Source organism: Medicago sativa, chromosome 1, assembly GCF_051527215.1.
Source record: "Medicago sativa cultivar Bolivia chromosome 1, Bolivia_mono, whole genome shotgun sequence".
Lineage (NCBI taxonomy): Eukaryota > Viridiplantae > Streptophyta > Magnoliopsida > Fabales > Fabaceae > Medicago > Medicago sativa.
Genome location: NC_140749.1, coordinates 38,854,629 through 38,876,424, shown reverse-complemented (window position 1 = coordinate 38,876,424; position 21,796 = coordinate 38,854,629). Strand labels below are relative to the sequence as shown.

At 35.7% G+C, this 21,796-nt stretch overlaps 2 protein-coding genes and 1 non-coding gene across 3 annotated transcripts; 2 read left to right on the top strand and 1 right to left on the bottom strand.

Annotated features, from left to right (window-relative positions):
• The first annotated feature begins 4,247 nt into the window (after positions 1 to 4,247).
• LOC146954855 (uncharacterized) lies at positions 4,248 to 16,320 on the top strand. Its single transcript, XM_085746306.1, has 3 exons — positions 4,248 to 4,628; positions 4,753 to 5,043; positions 16,276 to 16,320. Exons 1-3 carry the CDS (start codon positions 4,248 to 4,250, stop codon positions 16,318 to 16,320), a joined length of 717 nt encoding a protein of 238 aa, XP_085602432.1.
• A 1,896-nt stretch (positions 16,321 to 18,216) lies between these two features.
• Positions 18,217 to 20,153, bottom strand: LOC146954853 (uncharacterized). The gene is made up of 3 exons (XM_085746294.1): positions 19,773 to 20,153; positions 19,095 to 19,538; positions 18,217 to 18,306 (listed from the first exon to the last, which is right to left on the bottom strand). The coding sequence occupies exons 1-3, from the start codon at positions 20,103 to 20,105 to the stop codon at positions 18,217 to 18,219; spliced, it is 867 nt and encodes a 288-aa protein (XP_085602420.1). The 5' UTR covers positions 20,106 to 20,153.
• LOC146954854 (small nucleolar RNA R71) lies at positions 19,636 to 19,742 on the top strand. The gene has a single exon (XR_015025165.1). It is a non-coding gene; the product is annotated as a small nucleolar RNA R71 (small nucleolar RNA).
• Positions 20,154 to 21,796: the final 1,643 nt, after the last annotated feature.

The following is a 21,796-nucleotide window of genomic DNA, read 5'->3' as shown; positions in this document are numbered from 1 at the left end:
AAACGAGAACTTTTATTGAGAAATAGTATTCTGTCACAATACAATATTCAGAATTCAAGATGATAAAACAAGGAGAACAAGCTCTCTATTTATAGCCTACTAATGACTTAAGCCCTAAGAAATAACTGAAGGAATATTCTCTGAAGATCCATGGGCTTTATCGTCAAAGCAGGCTGCGTAGAAAACCGCTGTTCGGAGCAAAAAAGCAGCTAAAAGGGATGCTGGCAATCGCGCACGGCCGTGCGCCTTGCAGGCGTGGGCCGTGCGCCCTTCACTGACTTGGGGGAGCGAATTCTGATTTCTTCAAGTGCATATTTAGGTCCCAAATCTTGGAAATCTCCTATTTTTGTTCTCCAAATCCCTTTTCTTTAGCTCCAAGCCTTGCAAATCATATATTTGATCCTGAAATATAATATTGGATTCTTTGAAGTAAAAAGCTCTTAAATATAAATAAAAACACATAGAATCTAATTAAATCTAAATAGAATTAAACTAAATAACTTAATTAAAATACGTAATAAATCTACTTATCAATTAACCCTTAAAATTCTTCAGAGTAAAAGTAGTATAAATTTGTGTGGGGGATAAAAAGATAAATCAAAGTGGGGCGGAAGCAAATATATTTATAAAGGAGACATCACTGAATCTAGGGGGAAAGGATACCCCCTCGCTGACTTACTACGTGAAGGTGGTGCTTCCTTAATAACTAAAAGTAGCTTCCATAAATCCTTCTAAAAGGAGGAAAAAATCAAATGCATAATTAGGAGGCATAATTAACTCTAGATGGAAAGGATACTCCCTCACTGACTTCCTACGTGAGATGGTTTATTTTAACTTATAATTCTGCAGCACTACTTAAGGGGAATCATTGACTCTAGGGGGAAAGGATACCCCCTCGCTGACTTCCTACGTTAAGATGGTATCCCTTAAGCAATCTGCAGTCCCCCAGGACATTTAACCTGTCAAAATAATCTAATTAATTCCCATCTCTCTTATATGAAATGAAGAAAGGACTTTTCTCGGTTGGTTTAGTGCTAAAATTAGAACATGTTCCTCATAATATCTGTCTTATACAGGAGCAAGAAAATGGTTGGACTACACACACACACTCACTTGAGACTTGTTGTTGGGTTTGTAAGTTTAGATTATAACCTAAGAGGGGGGGTGTGTTGGAACAAAATGTGTTTAACAATGAACCTTAGAAAGTTTTGATGATAACAAGGTATTAAAAATTGTAAATTGGACTTGCTAATATTTGTTCAAGTGTACAGGACCACAGTTAAAAAGTTACATCATTAATTGGTTCTGAATGAGAAAATAAAGAGCAAAAGAAAAAGAAGCTTAGACGCTTCTGAAGGCAATACGCTCCTGAAGAAGGAAAGCGCTCCTAAAGTCAAACTACTCCTGAAGAAAGTAAAGCGCTCCTGAAGTCAAGCTGCTCCTGAAGAGAGTAAAGCGCTCCTAAAGAAATGGTGCTCCTGAAGATTACCGCTTCTGAAGACAAGAGGTCCAGAAGCCACATCATCAGAAGCTGCATTATCAGAAGTTGCGTTATCGGAAGCTGCATCATCAGAAGCTGCCTCATCAGAAGTCATTTCACCAGAAGCTGAAGATCAACTGGATTTGCAAAAGATTCAAAGATTGAAGAATCAACACTGCAAAAGCTGTCTATTGGATTCGAAAACATAGCAGAAAATTAGTGGAACATTACAACGGTCATTTCAAAGGTGTTTGAAGGCATGTGCTTGCAATTTTGGACGAAAGCGTTGCATTATAGTTCTGTATGAATTGTACAACCACGTTCTCCACTACTCTGTTTTGTGTCCACGCTACAAGACAAGAAAACAGCTCCAGAACACGGCTTCGCCTGCATAGATGTTCCTTTGGATAAGGAATGGATTTCAAATTTGTTCTTCATAGGACAACAACCAAATCAGGCAAAATATCATTGGTGAAAGATCAAGCTTCAACAACGACTCTTTGATGTGTTGGCAATTTCACAACCTCTCTTTCACACCTCTATATAAAGGAGTGAAGACCTAGGGAATTGGTAATGCAAGAACGTTGAACGAAAGACTCACAACATTTTTACAAGTGCCAAACCTCTGCTGAAATTGTTCTGCATTCACTTAAAATTTCTGTGTCTCAAAGTCATATCTTAGAAATTCTTAAGTCATTGAGTCTGTATCTGATTTGTATTGTGAGCACCTCTGATTGTATATCAAGTGTTCAACCTTAAACAATTTTCTGTGTAATTTTGTTTAGTTAGAAGTCTCTTGCAGTTGTGCTTGAGCAAGGAAGTCTCTTGATTGTGTTCTTGAGCAAAGGAAGTCTCTTGCTTGTGTGCTTGAGCAAAGGAAGTCTCTTGCTTGTGTGCTTGAGCAATTGTAATCAGATATTACTCTTAGTGAAATCTCCTTGGAAGTGCAAGGGGGACTGGACTACTTCTGGATTGTGGAAGGAACCAGTATAATTGCTTTGTGTCGTTCTTCTTCTCTCTCTCTGTTTTATTCCGCTGCATTTAGATTCTGATTATCACTTCAGAAGCTGTCTCACATAGCTTCTGATCAAGTGTGTTCAGTTTTAGGAGAAACGAAGAATTTTCCAAAACACAATTCAACCCCCCTTCTTGTGTTTTTCTCACCTTCAATTGGTATCTAGAGCCTTGGTCTGTTGTGTAACACTTAACCGTGCAACAGTCAAAGATCTAAGAAAAACATGTCTACTCCTCCTCCTACTGGTTCTGATGATACTAGCTATAAACATGTCTCATATGATTATAGTGATAGTAAGAAATCCAGTATTGGAAAGATTCCAAAATTCAATGGAGATGCTGAAGAATTTTCTTGGTGGAAGACCAACTTTTACAGTTATATCATGAGCCTAGATGAAGAATTATGGGATATTCTGGAAGATGGTGTTGGTGATTTAGTTCTTGATGAAGAAGGAGTTGCTGTGGATAGAAAGAAACATACTCCTGAGTTGAAGAAACTCTACAAGAAGCATCATATTATCAGAGGAGCTCTTGTCACTGCTATACCCAAAGTAGAGTACATGAAGATGAGTGACAAATCCACTGCTAAAGCTATGTTTGCTTCACTCTATTCAAACTTCGAAGGCAGCAAGAAGGTCAAAGAAGCTAAAGCTCTCATGCTTGTACATCAGTACGAGTTATTCAAGATGAAGGATGATGAAACTATTGAGGAGATGTACTCAAGGTTTCAAACCTTAGTCTCTGGGCTACAAATTCTAAAGAAGAACTATGTTGCTTCTGACCATGTGAGCAAGATACTCAGAAGCTTGCCTGCAAGATGGAGACCAAAGGTGACTGCCATTGAGGAAGCTAAAGATTTAAACACTTTAAGTGTCGAAGATCTTGTTAGTTCTCTCAAAGTTCATGAGCTAAGTCTTAATGAACATGAGTCTAATAAGAAGAGTAAATCAATAGCTCTTCCATCCAAAGGCAAGTCATCAAAAGCTCTCAAAGTGGTTGAATCTGAAGAGGAAGAACAATCAAGTTCAGATTCTGAACCAGATGCTGCTGAAATGGCCATGCTCTCAAACAGACTTCAATATCTGGCCAAGAAGAACAGAAAGTTTCTAACCAAGAGGAGCAACTCCAGAAGCTCAAGGAAAGAAGATCAGAAGGGATGCTTCAACTGTAAGAAGCCTGGACATTTCATTGCTGAATGCCCTGATCTTCAAAAAGAAAAGACAAAGGACAAGTCAAAGAAGTCTACATTCAAACCAAGCAAATTCAAGAAGCAGATCAAGCAGAGTTTAATGGCAACCTGGGATGATTTGGAAAGTGAATCTGGATCTGATAAAGAGGAAGCTGATGAAGATGCAAAGATAGCTGTTGGGTTGGTAGCAACAGCAACTTCAGAAGCTGGATCAGATTCAGACTCAAAAGATGAAAATGAGGTATATTCCAAAATTCCCAAAAATGAACTTGTTGAGTCACTTAAAGAACTTCTTACACATTTTGAAGTAAGAACCAATGAGTTGAAGGATTTAAAAGAAAAATATGTTGAGTTAATGAAACAACAAAAATCAACTCTATTGGATCTGAAAGCTTCTGAAGAAGGACTTAAGGCTTTGACTTCATTTGTAAAACATACGAAGACAAGCTCAGGTTCTTATGTCAGAAGCTACAAGAAAAGTGTAATGAGAAACCTTTAAGCAACCATGAAATTGCTCTTGAAGATTTTATCATATCTGGCATTGACAGAAGCAGAGTGGCTTCTATGATTTATAGCATTTACAGATACAATGGCAAAGGGATTGGTTTTTCAGGAGGGAAACCAAATGAAATCAGTCTCGAAGCATGTTGTGAATGCATCAAGGAAGGTCTGAAAATAGTTTTTGTACCTGAAGGTGCTGAGTTGGAAATTGTTGTTCAATCAGAACCTGAAGCTTCTAGTTCTAAGGCTAAGATTACTTCAAAGCCAAAGAACTCTAAGCCAGAGGCAATGATCAAATCTGATTCCAAGACTTCAAAGATCAGGATCCTGAAAAGATCAGAACCTGTACCTCAGAGTCTGGTGAAACCAAAATCTGAGGTCCTGAAGTCTAAGTTTCAGAAGAAGACAGTTACTGCTTCTGAAGCACCAAAACCAAAGGTAATGGTTAATAAGAAGCAACCCAACTCAAAGCACAAGGTACAAGGAGTGAAGAGTAAAGCCTTAAGTACTAACCTTTCAGGACCCATAGGACAATGGGTACCTAAATCTGAAAATGTCAATGATGCAGGTATGTCTAAGAGCAGCACCAAAGCAAAAATCATGGTACCTAGACACCGGTTGCTCAAGACACATGACTGGAGAAAAGTCCAGGTTCCTCAGCCTAACAATGAAGGAAGGAGGAAGTGTGAAATTTGGAGGCAACCAAACCGGCAAGATCATAAGTACAGGAACTATTGGTAATTCCTCTACCTCAATTAATAATGTATGGTTGGAAGATGGTCTTGAACATAACCTTTTGAGCATTAGTCAATTTTGTGATAATGGTTATGATGTGCTTTTTGAGAAAACCAACTGTACAGTAATCAACAAGGAAGACAAATCCATTGTGTTCAAGGGAAAGAGAGTTGATAATGTCTATAAAATTGATAGGCCAAACCGCAAGTGCACGGCCTATCGAAGTAATAGTAGTAAGTAGAGTTATCGTTCCGCTAGGGAGTTGGTCAATCTAATTAACTTTTAGAAAATGATTAGAGGAGAAAGAAATAAGAAGTTGGAGAGTGCAGTTTTTGAAAGTAAATAACAATAATATTAAAAAGCCTCGGGATCATTGGTTCATCATAATAACAAATCTTTTCACAAGCAAGCCTTAAACTTATAATTATACGTTAATCTTAATTACTAAGGACAAGTTTCTCTTTAGCATATCACAGCTCCTCTCGAAGTCAGTGAGTGTATCCCTCCAACAACCACACCTATTCTCATGGGTGATTGCCTTTGGGACCCTTGAAGATCGAAACTTTATGTGTCCCAAGGTTTGCTAGATTATTCTCATGTTTCGCAAACCTTGTCTAAATTCACTTGATCGGATATCAAAGCTCCGCGTTCGCTTTATGAATTGATATCTGTGATGATGAATTAACCATTATCAAACCCTCTGCGTTCGCTTCCACAGTTTGATAATAATTAATTCATGTTAAAACGGTGAATTTAGATTAGGAATTAAGGTAACAAATAATTAGGGTTTAAGGCTTGGCTTGATCCGGATTACGTCATTAGACTTATCCAACGATCCCAAGACAAAGAAGTCTACTCACTCATGTTCATCGTAGACATGGGGGAAGAAGAGAGAATGCGATAAAAGTAAATTGCAAAGAAGAAAGTAAATAAAGTAAAGAACTTTTATTGAAATAAAGACTTGAAATATTCAAAGTAAAGGTGAATGTTTATGGTGGAGAGCTACTCTATTTATAGCTTTACAATCGACTTAGAAACTAAGCAACTAAAAGGGTAAAACAGTAAAGCTGCAACAGGGTAACTTGGGCTTGAAGAAAAAGCAGCAAAAGGGGCTCCTGGAGGTGGCACGGCCGTGCCACATGTTGGCACTAGCCGTGCCAAGCTTCTGACTTGGTGGGAACATATTTTTGTTCCGTATCTTCGTATTTTCGCACTGTATTTGCTCCAGTCCTCTTTCTTTTGCTCCAAGACACCTTCCACCATATATTCGTTCCTAAAATAAAATAAAAGACAATTTAAAGAAAAATATTCTAAAAGGAAATAAAATGCAATATAATTAAATCAAATCTTATTTAAAATTAAACTAAATAAAGCATTAAAATATACTAATCAATGACTCATCAAACTCCCCCACACTTGAATCTTTGCTTGTCCTCAAGCAAAAGGCAATAGACATAGCGGCAACAAAAGATTTATTCATGGCAATATTAAGAACACATGTCTCAAAAGAAAGGCTTTGCTTCAAGTACACTAATTACAATTTCAAATGCTCCTCATGAACCTATTCTACCCAACATCAAGTCTCAAGTGAGTGTGTGTGTGTGCAGTCCAACCCTTTTATTGCTCCTGTATAAGACAGATATTATGAGGAATAGGTTCTATCCTTAGTGCTAAAGTAACCGAGAAAAGTCCTTTCTTCATTTCATATAAGAGTGATGGGAATTTAAGTTAAAATTAGATTAGATTAACAATTAAGCACAAGGGGCTGCAGATGCTTAGGGGCTATCTATCCTCGTAGGAAGTCTTCTCGGATGTAATTGTCCTTTCCCCCTAGATTCAAAATCACCCTAAGCAGTGCTGCAAAATTTTATTTGTTTCATCTCTGCGTAGGAAGTCTTTTTGGATGTAATTGTCCTTTCCCCCTAGCATTGATGAATTTGTTTCACTTTAAGTTCAAATTAGGGAGTCACCACCACAATTAGGGAGTTAGGGATTGTCCTTTCCCCCACATGTTAGTGCCATTCTCCCGCCCCATTACAACTTTTAACAATTCAAGAATATAACAATTAAGAACATTGATTAATTTCCCACACAAACTTATACTACTTTTACTCTTAAGACTTTAAAGGGTCTAAGTTAACTCTAAAGCTAGAACGTGTTCCTTAAAATACCTATTCATACATTTGCTCAAGGATTGCAACCGGGTGCTTTTCTCATTGGAGAATTTCACAACAAAACATGATATGGGTATAGCAAGAACATAAGAAACACAAGAAACTACTTTTATGTACAAGAAGCGACCTGAAGAAGAGACAAAACAAAAATTTTCATGCCATTTTTTACATTAAAAACAAGCTACTAGTCATGCCTCTTGCTATAAAAACAAAACAAAAAGAATAAAGTTCAAGGGAGTTTGGGACACTACGACTCTAGACACTTTATTAGGCCCCCCCCCCCCCCCGACACTTAGGGGAAGCATTGTCCTCAATGATTCAAAAGAAAAAGAAATTAAAAGAAGAAGAAGAAGAAGAAGAAGAAGAAGAAGAAGAAGAAGAAGAAGAAGAAAGAAGAAGAAGAGTAGGAGAAGAATTAGGGAGAGGGAAGAAGAAGGAGGAAAGAGAGGAAAAGGAAAGCTCACATTTGTTTATTGAGGTCCGTAAGGAGGACCTTGAAGTTGGAGGTGTTGCATCATCCGACGGAGCATCTCATTATTTTCATCATTGACACGGTTGCCCCTTTGAACTTCATTGCGAAGGCCGAAGATCTCAACACCTTACCTTTGTTGCTCGATGCTCATCCTCTCGATTTCATTGTGAATCCATGTCCATCTTTGATTTTCATTAAGCTCGCTGGCTTCATGGCCATGGTGCCCCTCTTCATGGTGCAAGTTAGCACCTTCTCCCTCATCATCATCTTGCTCACCAAGAACCTGCATCATTAACATACAACCAATTTTCTTCCACCTCGGTGGTAGTCCGAGATGGGTTAGGCAATAAAAACATGATTGGCACATTTAGCTTAAGTTGGTAATGGAGGGGTGGACGATGTTTGATGAAATTCATAACAATAAGGGTTTCTATGTTAAGCCTATTGTTTCCCTCAATTGGTTTGATCCCCTCATCTTCACCCACTCCAAAACATCTAGCTATATATGTAATGATGCCACCCACCACTATGTCTCATCTACCGGCCGGTCTAGTACCGACAAAGTCTATGTGATCAATCAAATAAAAACAAGTATTGACGGGGTGGTTGTAGAGCATTGCCCATAACATGAACAACTCATCGGTTCTAGTGTTTCCTAGCTCGGTTCTACCCCAAATAGTGCAAGTCATTACCCTCTGAAGGTACCTAAGTACGGGGTTGTGAATGTTGCTAGCTTTGTTCGCCCTAGGGACGTATTTGTTAAGACCGGTGATTTGTTTCCAAAAGGCAGTTGGGTCATAGTTAGCCGGTTTTAGACTAGGATCCCAATGATCATGAATATATCCTTCATTTGCAAGACCTAAGGCCTCCCAAAAGTGCTGAAGTGACATGTCATAATCAATATTCATTAACTGGAAAACAACTCTATGGTTAGGGTTATCATAATCCAACTTATCTTTGGTAAAATCTATTGAGCTCAAGAATTCATAAGTGAAATTTTCATAACCCCGCATAGGTTTCAGCAAATCAGTCCATCATAACTTTCCTATCAGCCTAGAAACATCATCAAAAAGCTCTAGCACATCCAAAGTATTGGGATCAGGATAACGAGAAGGATGCATGTGTTTAGAGATGAGATTTTTATACATGTCCCTTTGCTTGTTGTTTTTGAACTGGATCCCATGATTCTTCACTTGGGCTTGCTTCTTTGGGGGAGGTCCTCCTTGAGAGCTTGCTGGTTCTTTACCACTTCTTCTTGAAGCCATTGACCCTTGTTGGAATTGGTTTTGAAGGTTTAGGGTGTGAGAAGATTTTTGGTGGAAAGGATTGGTTTAGGGTTGGGGTTGATGTTTAAGGAAGGTTTGTTGGTTTGGATGTGGAGATTGGTTAAGGTTTTGTGGTGTTTGGGTTAGGTTTTGAAAGATTAGGGTTTTGGTGAATTATGGGTTTGGATGGATGAAAGATGTTTTTGATTGGTGGTTTTTGTTTTGGATAAGGTTTGTGGTTGATTGGTGAAAGAATTGAGTGATTTGGTTAAGATTTGAGGGAGATATGAGGGTTTGAAGGTTTAAAGGTTATGGAGGTTTAGAGAGAAGTTTGAAAGATGAAAGAGGGTTTTCGTTTGTGAATGAGGAAGAAGAAGAGAAAAAATATGAGTATATAGGGGCTAGAGATCGGGCACGGCCGTGCCACCCTTGGCACGGACCGTGCCAACATTCTGACTTCATGCCTCAATTTTGCTTGAAAAATCTGGCACGGCCGTGCTAGTCTTAGCACGGGCCGTGCCAACCTTCTGGTCCAGGGGGCTTCAAAAATTTTCGTTTTCTTGAATCGTACTCGGACAATTACCTACAAAACAACCTAAAACAAAGAAAAACAAAAAAAAAACAAAAGCAATTAAATGCGTGGGTTGCCTCCCACGAAGCGCTCTTTTAATGTCATTAGCTTGACGGTTAGAAAGAGTCCTTAGAATGGATCGAAGATATCATATTGTGTAGATGACGCTATAAAACGTTCTTTCACAACATGATCGTTAAGCATGCAACAAGAGTAAAGAGCGGGACCCTTCATAACATTTTCCAACTCGTATCCTACCATTTGATCACTCACTTGAAAGACTATCCTACCAAGTTTAACATCAATGAGAGCTCCCGCAGTTGCGAGGAAAGGTCTACCTAGGATTATAGGGATGTCATCGTCCTCTTCAATGTCAACGACTACAAAATCAGTGGGGATGTATATCCCCTCTATCTTAACAGGTATGTCCTCGACAAATCCTACAAGTTTCATGGTAGAACAGTCGGCTAACTTTAATTCCATTTCGGTAGGTTTCAACTCTCCTATCCCTATCCTTTTAAGAAGAGACAAAGGCAGCAAACTAACACTAGCTCCTAAGTCACATAAGGCTTTGTTTATGGTTTCATTCCCAATTTCACACGGTATGGCAAAGCTACCTGGATCTCTAAGCTTAGGGGGTGCTTCTTGGATGATTGCACTAGTTTCCTTAGCCAAGGTTATTGTCTCATTATGCTCGATAGCCCTTTTCTTTGAAAAAATTTCCTTTAAAAACTTGGCATATAGAGGCTGTTGGAATAAGCCCTAATAGCCAATCTATATTGATTGGGTTTGGCTTTGTATCATGATGTTGATATAAATATATATTGTGAATATATAAATAATAAGGCATTTCTTTATTGATTTTGTCTTGTTTCAAAATAATAAAGTCCCTAGAATAGTTAGTCTGTTTTATGGAACATTAAGTATAACTTAATTGTGAGACCCCATTAAACATAAGGACACTATTCTTAAAGTATCCGTTGTCAAGCTTTATTGAGAAGTGGGATATCATTAAAGCATAGAGACTATTATGTGGGTAGACTGATGATCACATCTCACAGATCATGGATAAAAGAGTTATCAAGTCTTCACATAGATATAAATATTAGGAGTAATATTTATATTGGATTGACCCACTATGAGAATACTACATAGTAAAAGTTATGAAAAGTGTCATAAGATATTCTCATAGTGATAGTGGTGTATTCCACCCTTCGATCTGAAACCACTATGTACCCTAGATGTTGGAGTCGAGTGCTTTGTCACCATTCAAACGTTGTCCGTAACAAGATGACTATAAAGTTGGTAGATGGGTACTCCATGAATCATGTTGAGGGACATGAGTGACCTAGATGGAATTTGCCCCTCCTACATAACAGGAGAAATGTCTACGGGCCCAATATTGAACTAGACAAGGATGACACGGTCTATGCCTTGTGTTCAATATAGACATGAGGGCAAAAGGGTAATTATACACATGATCATTATCACAGAAAGGTTTCGTCAGATCACATGACATTCTCGTCACTTGGGTAGCAGTGATGTGTTGCTAGATACCGCTCACTGTTTATAATATTAAATATGTGATTTAATATTATTGCCAACGTTATGAGAACCTATAGGGTCACACACAAAGGACAGATAGATGAGAGAAATAAATAAGTAAGACTTATTTATAAAATAAATAAGTGAGACTTATTTATAAAATAATAAGTAAGACTTATTAGTAATTAAATAATTAAATATGATTTATTATTTAATTTACGAAAAATAGAGAAACGCGGTCCACCGTAAGGTACGGTGTGTTTCAGTGAAATATGGTGCACCGTAAGGTACGGTGTACTTAAGTGTTTGTCTTGCTGACCACACAAACAAGTGGTTCTATAAATATAACCCTTGTGTTGAAGCTTGATTGACTGTTGGTTGAAACGCTTAACCTAATTCACAACAAAGTAAACCTAGCTGCCACTCTCTAAACCTATTCTCTCTAATCTCCGTTGGAATTGGCTAGCACCGGTCATCGGAGAAGTTCTGTTCGTGTGGACTGAGTAGAGGCATCGCTGCTTTGCTTTGCTCGTGATCAGAGATATTTCTTCTACAAAGGTTCTGCGCTTCAAGAGGTAAACACATGAATCCTTAAAGTGTTTAAGCATGTGTTCTGTTTGATTTGTGATTAATGATTTAATCAAGATCCGTTTCAATGGGATTTGTTCCGCTAAGAGGATTATAATTTTTTGAAAAACCTCTCTTAAAATCCCTTCAGTGGTATCAGAGCATTCGGTTATGATTAAATCATTGAATTCGAATATGTTGTTGTTTGCCTAAACATGATTGAATGATTTGTCATTTTATTTTATCGAATTGTGAATATGATTCTATCGATATTAATATTTCCATTTATGAATACGATTCAATTTGTAAATTTGATATGCGTTAGTTTTTCTTTCCGCTGCAATTTGTTTTTGTTTAAGTTTCAACGCAGCATAATCAACGATTTTATGGTTTCAAATTGTTTGAAATTATAGAAGAGTGATAATTTGTATGCTAATAGTGTTGTTTTCATATATGCATATGCTTGAACGATAATTATTTGTTTCACGCTTCAAGAGTTGGAGTTGGTGAATTTGATTCATTGAAATACATGTTCTCTGTTATGAGCTCTTGTTATACGTGTGTATTATAATAAATCGTTTTGATTTAATTTTATACGAACTTGATTTCGACTCATGAGTAATGACTATATGAGTTGTTAAAACGCGCTCACTCAAATTTTCTTTTGGAATTTTGTGATTGCAAATTGGATTTACACGGTAAAACATATTTTGAAAAATGACTAGATTATTATGTGATAATAAGATATGTTCAGAACGGGTATCAATATCTGCGTTGACTTTGAATTTGATTCAAAGGAATTTTTTTTTTTTTTGGGTTATTTTATTTTATTGAGAATAGAATAAAAATCAATTTCATGATTTGAATTAAAACCAGTTACATGTGTTTTGGTATATGAGATACCCATTGCATATTGATTCTAAATAAAGATCTTTAATTGTTAAAGGCTATTTAATTCAAAACCTTTGTTTATGCATGATTGTCTCGGTTTGGTACACTTGAAAATGTTTCAAGGGACAATTAATTGAATTGCTCGTATCAACGACCATGTATAGCAACCCTCTTTTCAAAATTTATTTTGCCATACGAATAGCGATTTGTAGAGGCTACCGTGATTCTTTTTTGAAGAATAGCTACCGTGATTCTTGTTTACCCTGAGAATAAAAATTTATTAGCAATTAATTATTGATAAAGTGTTGATTTATTTCAATTTTAAATTGATATGATATTAGTTTAAAAGAAGAAATAAATCTACTAGAATCGCGGCTTTATTTTGCATGCTATCACGGGTAATCTGTTACAACTGATCCTTGCAAAGTTTAATTTTAGGAGATTTTGTTATCATTCAAAAGTATCACTTGAATTTGAAATTGGTTTAAATTAAATATGATAGACATGTTTTTGTCCGCATCTTTGATCATATATTATTTTTTAAATCTCAAATTATGGATTATTATTATTTATTTATTAAATAATATGGTATATGGTTATGACCTTAGATTTTGGCATTCCGTTTATTTAAATACGACCTGCGTGTCGTGATTTATTTATTTATTCTAAATACGACCTGCGTGTCGTGATATTTTAATTATTTTATTTAAGTGTTAAACAATGTAATTACTCAAGTTGAAGAGAAGACGGCGCCAAAAAATGAGTCTGATGGAAAAGCTTGTGAAGTTTGTTCGTGGGTCCAAGAATTGTAATAAAGTAGTTTATTTAATTCTTACGCATTAGGAGGTCATAACCATACTACCTAATTTATTATTTTATGTATGTGATGCATGAAATGTATGTTTAGTTATCGCATGTACGAGATGTATGCTTAACATGTTTTAGATGTATGTTAGCATGTATGTTTTAAATGTTTTATATACTTGCTTTCTATGAGTATGAATGTCATGCATCTTTAAAGACGCGTGTATGAGATACACATGTCAATGAGATTAAACTAAATAAAAATCCTTCAAATAGAATATGAAGTAAATTGGTTTCCAAAGTATAACACACTTCAAGACTAATATCGAAATGTGTAGGTTTCGCCTCCGCGAGGTGCACTTTCTATACTAGTAAGTTGTGGTGCGGTAATTCTATTTACTGACTGTTATTTTTGGATCTAACTTAACTAGATTATTTTAATAAGATTAAAATATATATATTTACTTCAAATGAAATATTAAGTTTAATGCTTTCCAAAAGTTTAACACCCTTCAAGACTAATATCGAATATGTGGGTTTTGCCTCCGTGAAGCGCATATTTTATACTAGTAAGTTGCAGTGCGGTAATTCAATTTACCCAAGTGTTATTCTTTTGGGTTTAACTTAACTAAATTAATTTTAATGAGATTAAAATAAATTTAGAAGCAATGTTTGGGAACATCTATATGATAGATTAGAGTAAGGAGTTATTCACTCAAATGATTTGAAAGTTGTATGAGATACAATTGGAAGGAGTTCCTACCTAAATAACTGAGTTTTGAGTACAGCCCCCGTTGACTTAAAGCAAGGTGAAATATGGATTTCAACCCACTAGAAAATCATGATACATTTATTGAAATATGGATTCCAATGAGATTTTCCGATTCAAATGTTGAAGGTCATTTGTTTTGAGTAAAATAGTGGGAGCATATTTAATTAAAGACCTAATTAAATATGTTTTTCAATCATGATACATTTATTTTATTTATTTTCTGTATTTAGAATTTCTTCGGCATATACATTTTTATTATATTGTTAAATGTTCTTATGAAGAACAAAATCTTCAGAAAGAAGTTTCTGAATTGGTACAAAATTAAGAATTGTTCTTTAGAATGAGAAAAACTGTTAATGTTTTGAAAGAGTCAAAATAGAAGTAAGACTTCTTATTTGCTCATATAGTTATAGAAAGTTAAATTTTTCTACTTCTATATTATAAGTATATGATACTTGCGATTAATCTCATATTTGTTAAAATATAGAGAGTTTTAAAGAAGCGGGACATTAACTATAAGTGAAGTCCACTTACGTCTAGAATGAAACAAATTGTTTCATTGACATAGGAACTAATGCTTGGACTTAAATTTAACTTGATATGGAACCAAATAATTGTTATTAAATTCCATATAAAATAGAAGCATCAAATCATAAATCTTGCATTAACAAGAGAATGATTGTGTAGTTGAATAAAAAAGACAAATGTTGTCCTATTATCCAAATAATGTTTTCTATATAAGTGTGCTAATCAAGTAATGGAATTGAGTTCCATGATCTTGATAAGCTGATCTATAACATATGAAAAAGGATCAAATGAGATTTGAACCTTTTGTATATCATTGGCATTATTGTTTAGTACAAACAGGTGTGATTCATATTTCCAAAATCCGTGGATATGGACTATTGGACTCATTTGATTTTATATCATTTGAAGGATGTGAGTCCCACCTTTCAAAATAGATTAGTATACCGGTCACCAACAAAGGTGAGAGGACACATAATCTATTTGAGTTGATATACATATGAGATGTATATGAAGCACTAAACATATTTGCTAGATATTTTGCTTCTCTTACTTCATCTAACATTACTAATTAATAGTAGATGAGAAAAATGTTTTTGACACGATTCAAGAAATCTTTGAAATTGTTCAAAGAGTTTAACAATGAAGTAAAAGGAATATTACTAATTAATAGTAGATGAGAAAAATGTTTTTGACACGATTCAAGAAATCTTTGAAATTGTTCAAAGAGTTTAACAATGAAGTAAAAGGAATATGTTTGAAAAGTATAAAGACCGTACGAGTAAATCGTGATGGTAAATACTTAATTAAGGAGTATAATGATTATTTATATCTCATCATGTTTGACATGACTCGATCTAAAATAAGATTATAACTCCGTGACTCTTGTAATTGCTTTATTTACAATTATTCTTTACCCACGACAAGTTCCAATTAAGTAATCATAAAGGCACCATATTAGATATGGAGGTAAGAGTACCTATTTTTGACTTTATGATAATTAATAGTTATATGGTTTACTAGATAAATTAAACTTCAAATTAAATGAATGTATAATTGTGGAGGTTCCCTTAGGAAACTAGAGGATATTATTTCTACATCTTCGTCCTTGACAAAAGTTGTTTGTCGCTAGAACTGGAGTATTCCTTTTCAAGGAGTATAGCTTTGCAAGAGCTAGTGGGAGTGATGTAGAACTTGAATTAAGTCAAGTACCACAAAATACATGTTTCTCTCATAATGGAACATGAACTGATTCAACAAAGGGTTGTTGGTAAATCGGTAGTTCGAGTAGCACATGATCTAGATGAGTCTGATATGTCATACCACTAGGATGAGAAACATGATTTTGTCATGACTCAACAAGGTGATATGATGCTCATGGAAGATGAGCACCTGACTTACTAGAAGGTCGCAAATGGCCTGATTTTGAGAAGTGGCTAGATGCCATGGGATCTTATAAACAATCCATGTACACAAACCTTATATGGATATTGGTTATATCATCCAAATGAGTATGACTCATAAGATGAATGTGAGTTTTCTTATAGAAAACTGAAATGGATGGTATTATGAATACCTTTAAGATGTGATTGATTGTAGAAGGTTTCATGCAATTCATGATGCATATCATAACGAAACCATTCCATCATCGCAATGCTTAAATCTAACGATCCCAATTCCCAATGTTGTATAATACATATTCTATAAGATGGATAACGAGGTTGTATTCCTTAATTGGAATAACCTTATATATGTATTTGATATATGTAGGATTTTGTTAATCCAAAGGATACTAGAAAGGAAGATGTATTATAAAATTCATTTATGAATTAGAGAAAACTTCTCGAAGTTGAATTCTTTTTATTAATGAAGTTTTATGAAAACTTTTATTAATAAAGAAATCTTGTGCACATAAGGAGATTAGTGGGAGCATTGATATTAGTTTGGTGGAGTATGCGTATGACATACTAGTCACCAAAATAATTTATCTACACATGTAAGACATGGTTAGAAAATTATTTTAAATATGTACCAAAATTGACTATAGTGTTCGACACTAAAATACCTTCAAGAAGATCCTTGGATGTCTTAAAGGACTATGGATTGTTTCTTGAACACAGATGAAAGAAACATTGTAAATAAGTTACAATGATATTGACTTTCATATTGGTGTACAGTATATCCAGATTGTAATTTGGAATAAATGTTATGCTACGAGATCAACTATGAAATTTGTAAAAGTACAAGCTTCAGATAATTGTTGTTTCTATTACAGATGTCAAATATATATGATTTGGATTGTTTAGCTCATAACTGAGTGAAAACATGTGTTTCTTGCGTTGCGGATTCCATTGATCTCGTCTGAGGTAAAATTGGTTTAAATCTTGCAAGCAATGAAAACTTGATCTCACCAATGATCCAAATGTATACTTTGACACTTCAATTTCTTTTCGATTGAAAATTGAAAGTGTAAATTGAAAGTAGTGTAGCCTACCAACATAGGAAAGGGTTCCTTATCTACTAGAATAGTATCATGCCCAGAGTGTGCTTGGTGCTAACACTTGACCAAGAGATATTGAGTTAATATTTGATTGGCTTTTAGTGCTAGTGGGAGATTGTTGGAATAAGCCCTAATAGCCAATCTATATTGATTGGGTTTGGCTTTGTATCATGATGTTGATATAAATATATATTGTGAATATATAAATAATAAGGCATTTCTTTATTGATTTTGTCTTGTTTCAAAATAATAAAGTCCCTAGAATAGTTAGTCTGTTTTATGGAACATTAAGTATAACTTAATTGTGAGACCCCATTAAACATAAGGACACTATTCTTAAAGTATCCGTAGTCAAGCTTTATTGAGAAGTGGGATATCATTAAAGCATAGAGACTATTATGTGGGTAGACTGATGATCACATCTCACAGATCATGGATAAAAGAGTTATCAAGTCTTCACATAGATATAAATATTAGGAGTAATATTTATATTGGATTGACCCGCTATGAGAATACTACATAGTAAAAGTTATGAAAAGTGTCATAAGATATTCTCATAGTGATAGTGGTGTATTCCACCCTTCGACCTGAAACCACTATGTACCCTAGATGTTGGAGTCGAGTGCTTTGTCACCATTCAAACGTTGTCCGTAACAGGATGACTATAAAGTTGGTAGATGGGTACTCCATGAATCATGTTGAGGGACATGAGTGACCTAGATGGAATTTGCCCCTCCTACATAACAGGAGAAATGTCTACGGGCCCAATATTGAACTAGACAAGGATGACACGGTCTATGCCTTGTGTTCAATATAGACATGAGGGCAAAAGGGTAATTATACACATGATCATTATCACAGAAAGGTTTCGTCAGATCACATGACATTCTCGTCACTTGGGTAGCAGTGATGTGTTGCTAGATACCGCTCACTGTTTATAATATTAAATATGTGATTTAATATTATTGCCAACGTTATGAGAACCAATAGGGTCACACACAAAGGACAGATAGATGAGAGAAATAAATAAGTAAGACTTATTTATAAAATAAATAAGTGAGACTTATTTATAAAATAATAAGTAAGACTTATTAGTAATTAAATAATTAAATATGATTTATTATTTAATTTACGAAAAATAGAGAAACGCGGTCCACCGTAAGGTACGGTGTGTTTCAGTGAAATATGGTGCACCGTAAGGTACGGTGTACTTAAGTGTTTGTCTTGCTGACCACACAAGTGGTTCTATAAATATAACCCTTGTGTTGAAGCTTGATTGACTGTTGGTTGAAACGCTTAACCTAATTCACAAAGTAAACCTAGCTGCCACTCTCTAAACCTATTCTCTCTAATCTCCGTTGGAATTGGCTAGCACCGGTCATCAGAGAAGTTCTGTTCGTGTGGACTGAGTAGAGGCATCGCTGCTTTGCTTTGCTCGTGATCAGAGATATTTCTTCTACAAAGGTTCTGCGCTTCAAGAGGTAAACACATGAATCCTTAAAGTGTTTAAGCATGTGTTCTGTTTGATTTGTGATTAATGATTTAATCAAGATCCGTTTCAATGGGATTTGTTCCGCTAAGAGGATTATAATTTTTTGAAAAACCTCTCTTAAAATCCCTTCAGAGGCATCCTAGACAAAGCTTCAGCAAAGGGAAGTTTAATGCAAATCTTCTTAAGTATGTTAACAAATTTTTCGAACTTACCCTCTAGTTTAAGCTTTTCAGGATTTAAGGGGGATGGAGTTTTGTTTTCTTCAAGTGGTTTTGCTTCTTTTATCACAATTTTATCACCTAAGGGCTTGACATTTTCTTTCCCAATGTTTTTAACCTTAGCAAAAGTTTCGCCTAACTTACTACCCCCAAAAGATATAACATTAACTTGGGCTTTGGGATTGGCTTCGGTTTGACCAGGAAAGACTCCCGGTGTTTGGGAAGAGGTAGCCACTTGTTGGGCTATTTGAGCGATTTGAGTTTCAAGCATTTTAGAGTGAGTAGCAATAGAATCAACCTTGGTATTGAGCTTGGAAAGAGAATCATTCAGAAATCCAGTTTGGTTTTTAAGTTCTTGAAGTTGTTTATTTTGGTTGGCAATAGAGTTTTCCAACAAAATTTCCAAATTGGATTTCTGAGTGAATCTTTGGTTGTTTGCATAACCGGGTGGTGCCACTTGTCCATTGGGATTTTGGTTTTTATAAAAATTTTGATTTTGTCGCATCCCTTGGTTGTATTGAGCATAATTCATTTGCTCAACACCATTAATAGCACTACTTAGTTCGCAATCAACACCAGCATGACCGGTTATACCACATATTTCACAAGAAGGAGTAGAAGCAGAATTGATAGCACTAACATTGAGTTTTTCAAGTTTTTCGGTTAGTGTATCAATTTTAGAAGCAAGGTGGTCATAGTTAGAGACTTCGTACATACCTGCCTCCTTTTTGGAGGATGAAGAACTAGTGGTGGCTCTCTCGTCGGTCCATTTGTAATGATTTTGAGCCATGTCTTTAATCAAGGCATACGCCTCCGTGTAGTTCTTATTCATAAGTGCTCCACCTGCGGCTGCATCAACAGACATCTTAGTGGTATAAGACAAGCCATTATAAAAAGTGTGGACTATAAGCCACTTCTCTAGGCCATGGTGGGGACAAAGTCTTAGCATTTCTTTGAAACGCTCCCACGCATCATAGAGAGATTCCCCATCTTTTTGGTTGAACCGCGTGATTTGGTCTCAAAGTTTAGCGGTTTTAGATGGTGGAAAGAAACGGGCAAGGAATGCTTGCGTCATCTGATCCCATGAAGTAATGGAACCGACTTCGAGGGAATGGAACCAAGCGCTAGCTCTATCCCTTAAGGAAAAGGGAAAGAGATGAAGTCTTACGGCTTCTTGGTTCTCCTTCATGGTTCCACTAATTCGTAGGAAAACAGAGATGTGAAGATTGGGATCCTCAGTGGGGGATCCCGAGAATTGGTTTTGCTGCACCAAGTTAAGTAGGGCAGGCTTAATTTCAAAATTGTCATCCTCAACCGTTGGGTACACAATAACAGCTTGTGGCTCAGCCGTAGACGGCGTTGCATACTCTTTGAGAGTGCGATTGTCCATGGCGGTGTTATTTTGTGCTGCTCTCCTTCTTCTATGTAAGAACCTTTCGATCTCGGGTATGATTACCGCTTGATTTCTAGTTCTTCGCATAAAAGGTTGAGAACCCAAGAAGTTAACGATAACAGAAAAATAAAAAGTTAAAAATAAAAAGAAAAGAGAAAGAAGAGAGAATTCTAATCACTAAGAAAAAGCTAATTAAATTAGTTAACTCCCCGGCAACGGCGCCAAAAACTTGATAGGGCCAAACCGCAAGTGCTCGGCCTATCGAAGTAATAGTAGTAAGTAGAGTTATCGTTCCGCTAGGGAGTTGGTCAATCTAATTAACTTTTAGAAAATGATTAGAGGAGAAAGAAATAAGAAGTTGGAGAGTGCAGTTTTTAAAAGTAAATAACAATAATATTAAAAAGCCTCGGGATCATTGATTCATCATAATAACGAATCTTTTCACAAGCAAGCCTTAAACTTATAATTATACGTTAATCTTAATTACTAAGGACAAGTTTCTCTTTAGCATATCACAGCTCCTCTCGAAGTCAGTGAGTGTATCCCTCCAACAACCACACCTATTCTCATGGGTGATTGCCTTTGGGACCCTTGAAGATCGAAACTTTATGTGTCCCAAGGTTTGCTAGACTATTCTCATGTTTCGCAAACCTTGTCTAAATTCACTTGATCGGATATCAAATCTCCGCGTTCGCTTTATGAATTGATATCTGTGATGATGAATTAACCATTATCAAACCCTCCGCGTTCGCTTCCACAGTTTGATAATAATTAATTCATGTTAAAACGGTGAATTTAGATTAGGAATTAAGGTAACAAATAATTAGGGTTTAAGGCTTGGCTTGATCCGGATTACGTCATTAGACTTATCCAATGATCCCAAGACAAAGAAGTCTACTCACTCATGTTCATCGTAGACATGGGGGAAGAAGAGAGAATGCGATAAAAGTAAATTGCAAAGAAGAAAGTAAATAAAGTAAAGAACTTTTATTGAAATAAAGACTTGAAATATTCAAAGTAAAGGTGAATGTTTATGGTGGAGAGCTACTCTATTTATAGCTTTACAATCGACTTAGAAACTAAGCAACTAAAAGGGTAAAACAGTAAAGCTGCAACAGGGTAACTTGGGTCCGAAGAAAAAGCAGCAAAAGGTGTAACACCCTATTTCTATTAAAGATATATTCAAGAATACAAAATAACAAATCATACATGTATTCACAGTATTCATGATTCTCATACCATTCAAACCATTCCATATCATCATTCCAAGTTCATATCAATAAGTGTATCGTACACGTATCACATATACATAACCCTCCCTCCTAGAACACTAGCATCACATGATCATTATTATCCCCCATCATTTACATTTCAAGCTATCACATTATTATCATAGCATAGCATGCATATTCAACCTCTAATCAAGTCATCAACAAAAGCTCATCATTTATCAACATCAATCAATGAAAACATTACTCACTTCATTACTCATCTAGCATGCTTGTCTCAACAAGTACAATTCGTCATATCGAAGTTATAAGCAAGCCATCATCATTATCAAAGAACATCACCACATCATATATGTATATATACATATACAAATATCACCTCATCATTATTATTAAAATAACCATCATCAATTGATTCACCAAGTGTATAAGCACAAACAATTAAGACATGCAATTAGA

Excerpts from the sequence above, each read along its gene's own strand:
- LOC146954855 (XM_085746306.1), top strand. The coding sequence starts at position 4,248 with ATGATTTATAGCATTTACAGATACAATGGCAAAGGGATTGGTTTTTCA. Across the intron at positions 4,629-4,752 it reads CACCAAAACCAAAGGTAATG|GTATGTCTAAGAGCAGCACC; the intron begins GTTAATAAGAAG and ends TCAATGATGCAG. Across the intron at positions 5,044-16,275 it reads TTGAGAAAACCAACTGTACA|GATTTTGTTAATCCAAAGGA; the intron begins GTAATCAACAAG and ends TGATATATGTAG.
- LOC146954853 (XM_085746294.1), bottom strand. The coding sequence starts at position 20,105 with ATGGACAATCGCACTCTCAAAGAGTATGCAACGCCGTCTACGGCTGAG. Across the intron at positions 19,539-19,772 it reads AGATGACGCAAGCATTCCTT|AACTACACGGAGGCGTATGC; the intron begins GCCCGTTTCTTT and ends CTTATGAATAAG. Across the intron at positions 18,307-19,094 it reads TTTTGTTGGAAAACTCTATT|GTTAAGCGTTTCAACCAACA; the intron begins GCCAACCAAAAT and ends TTTGTGAATTAG.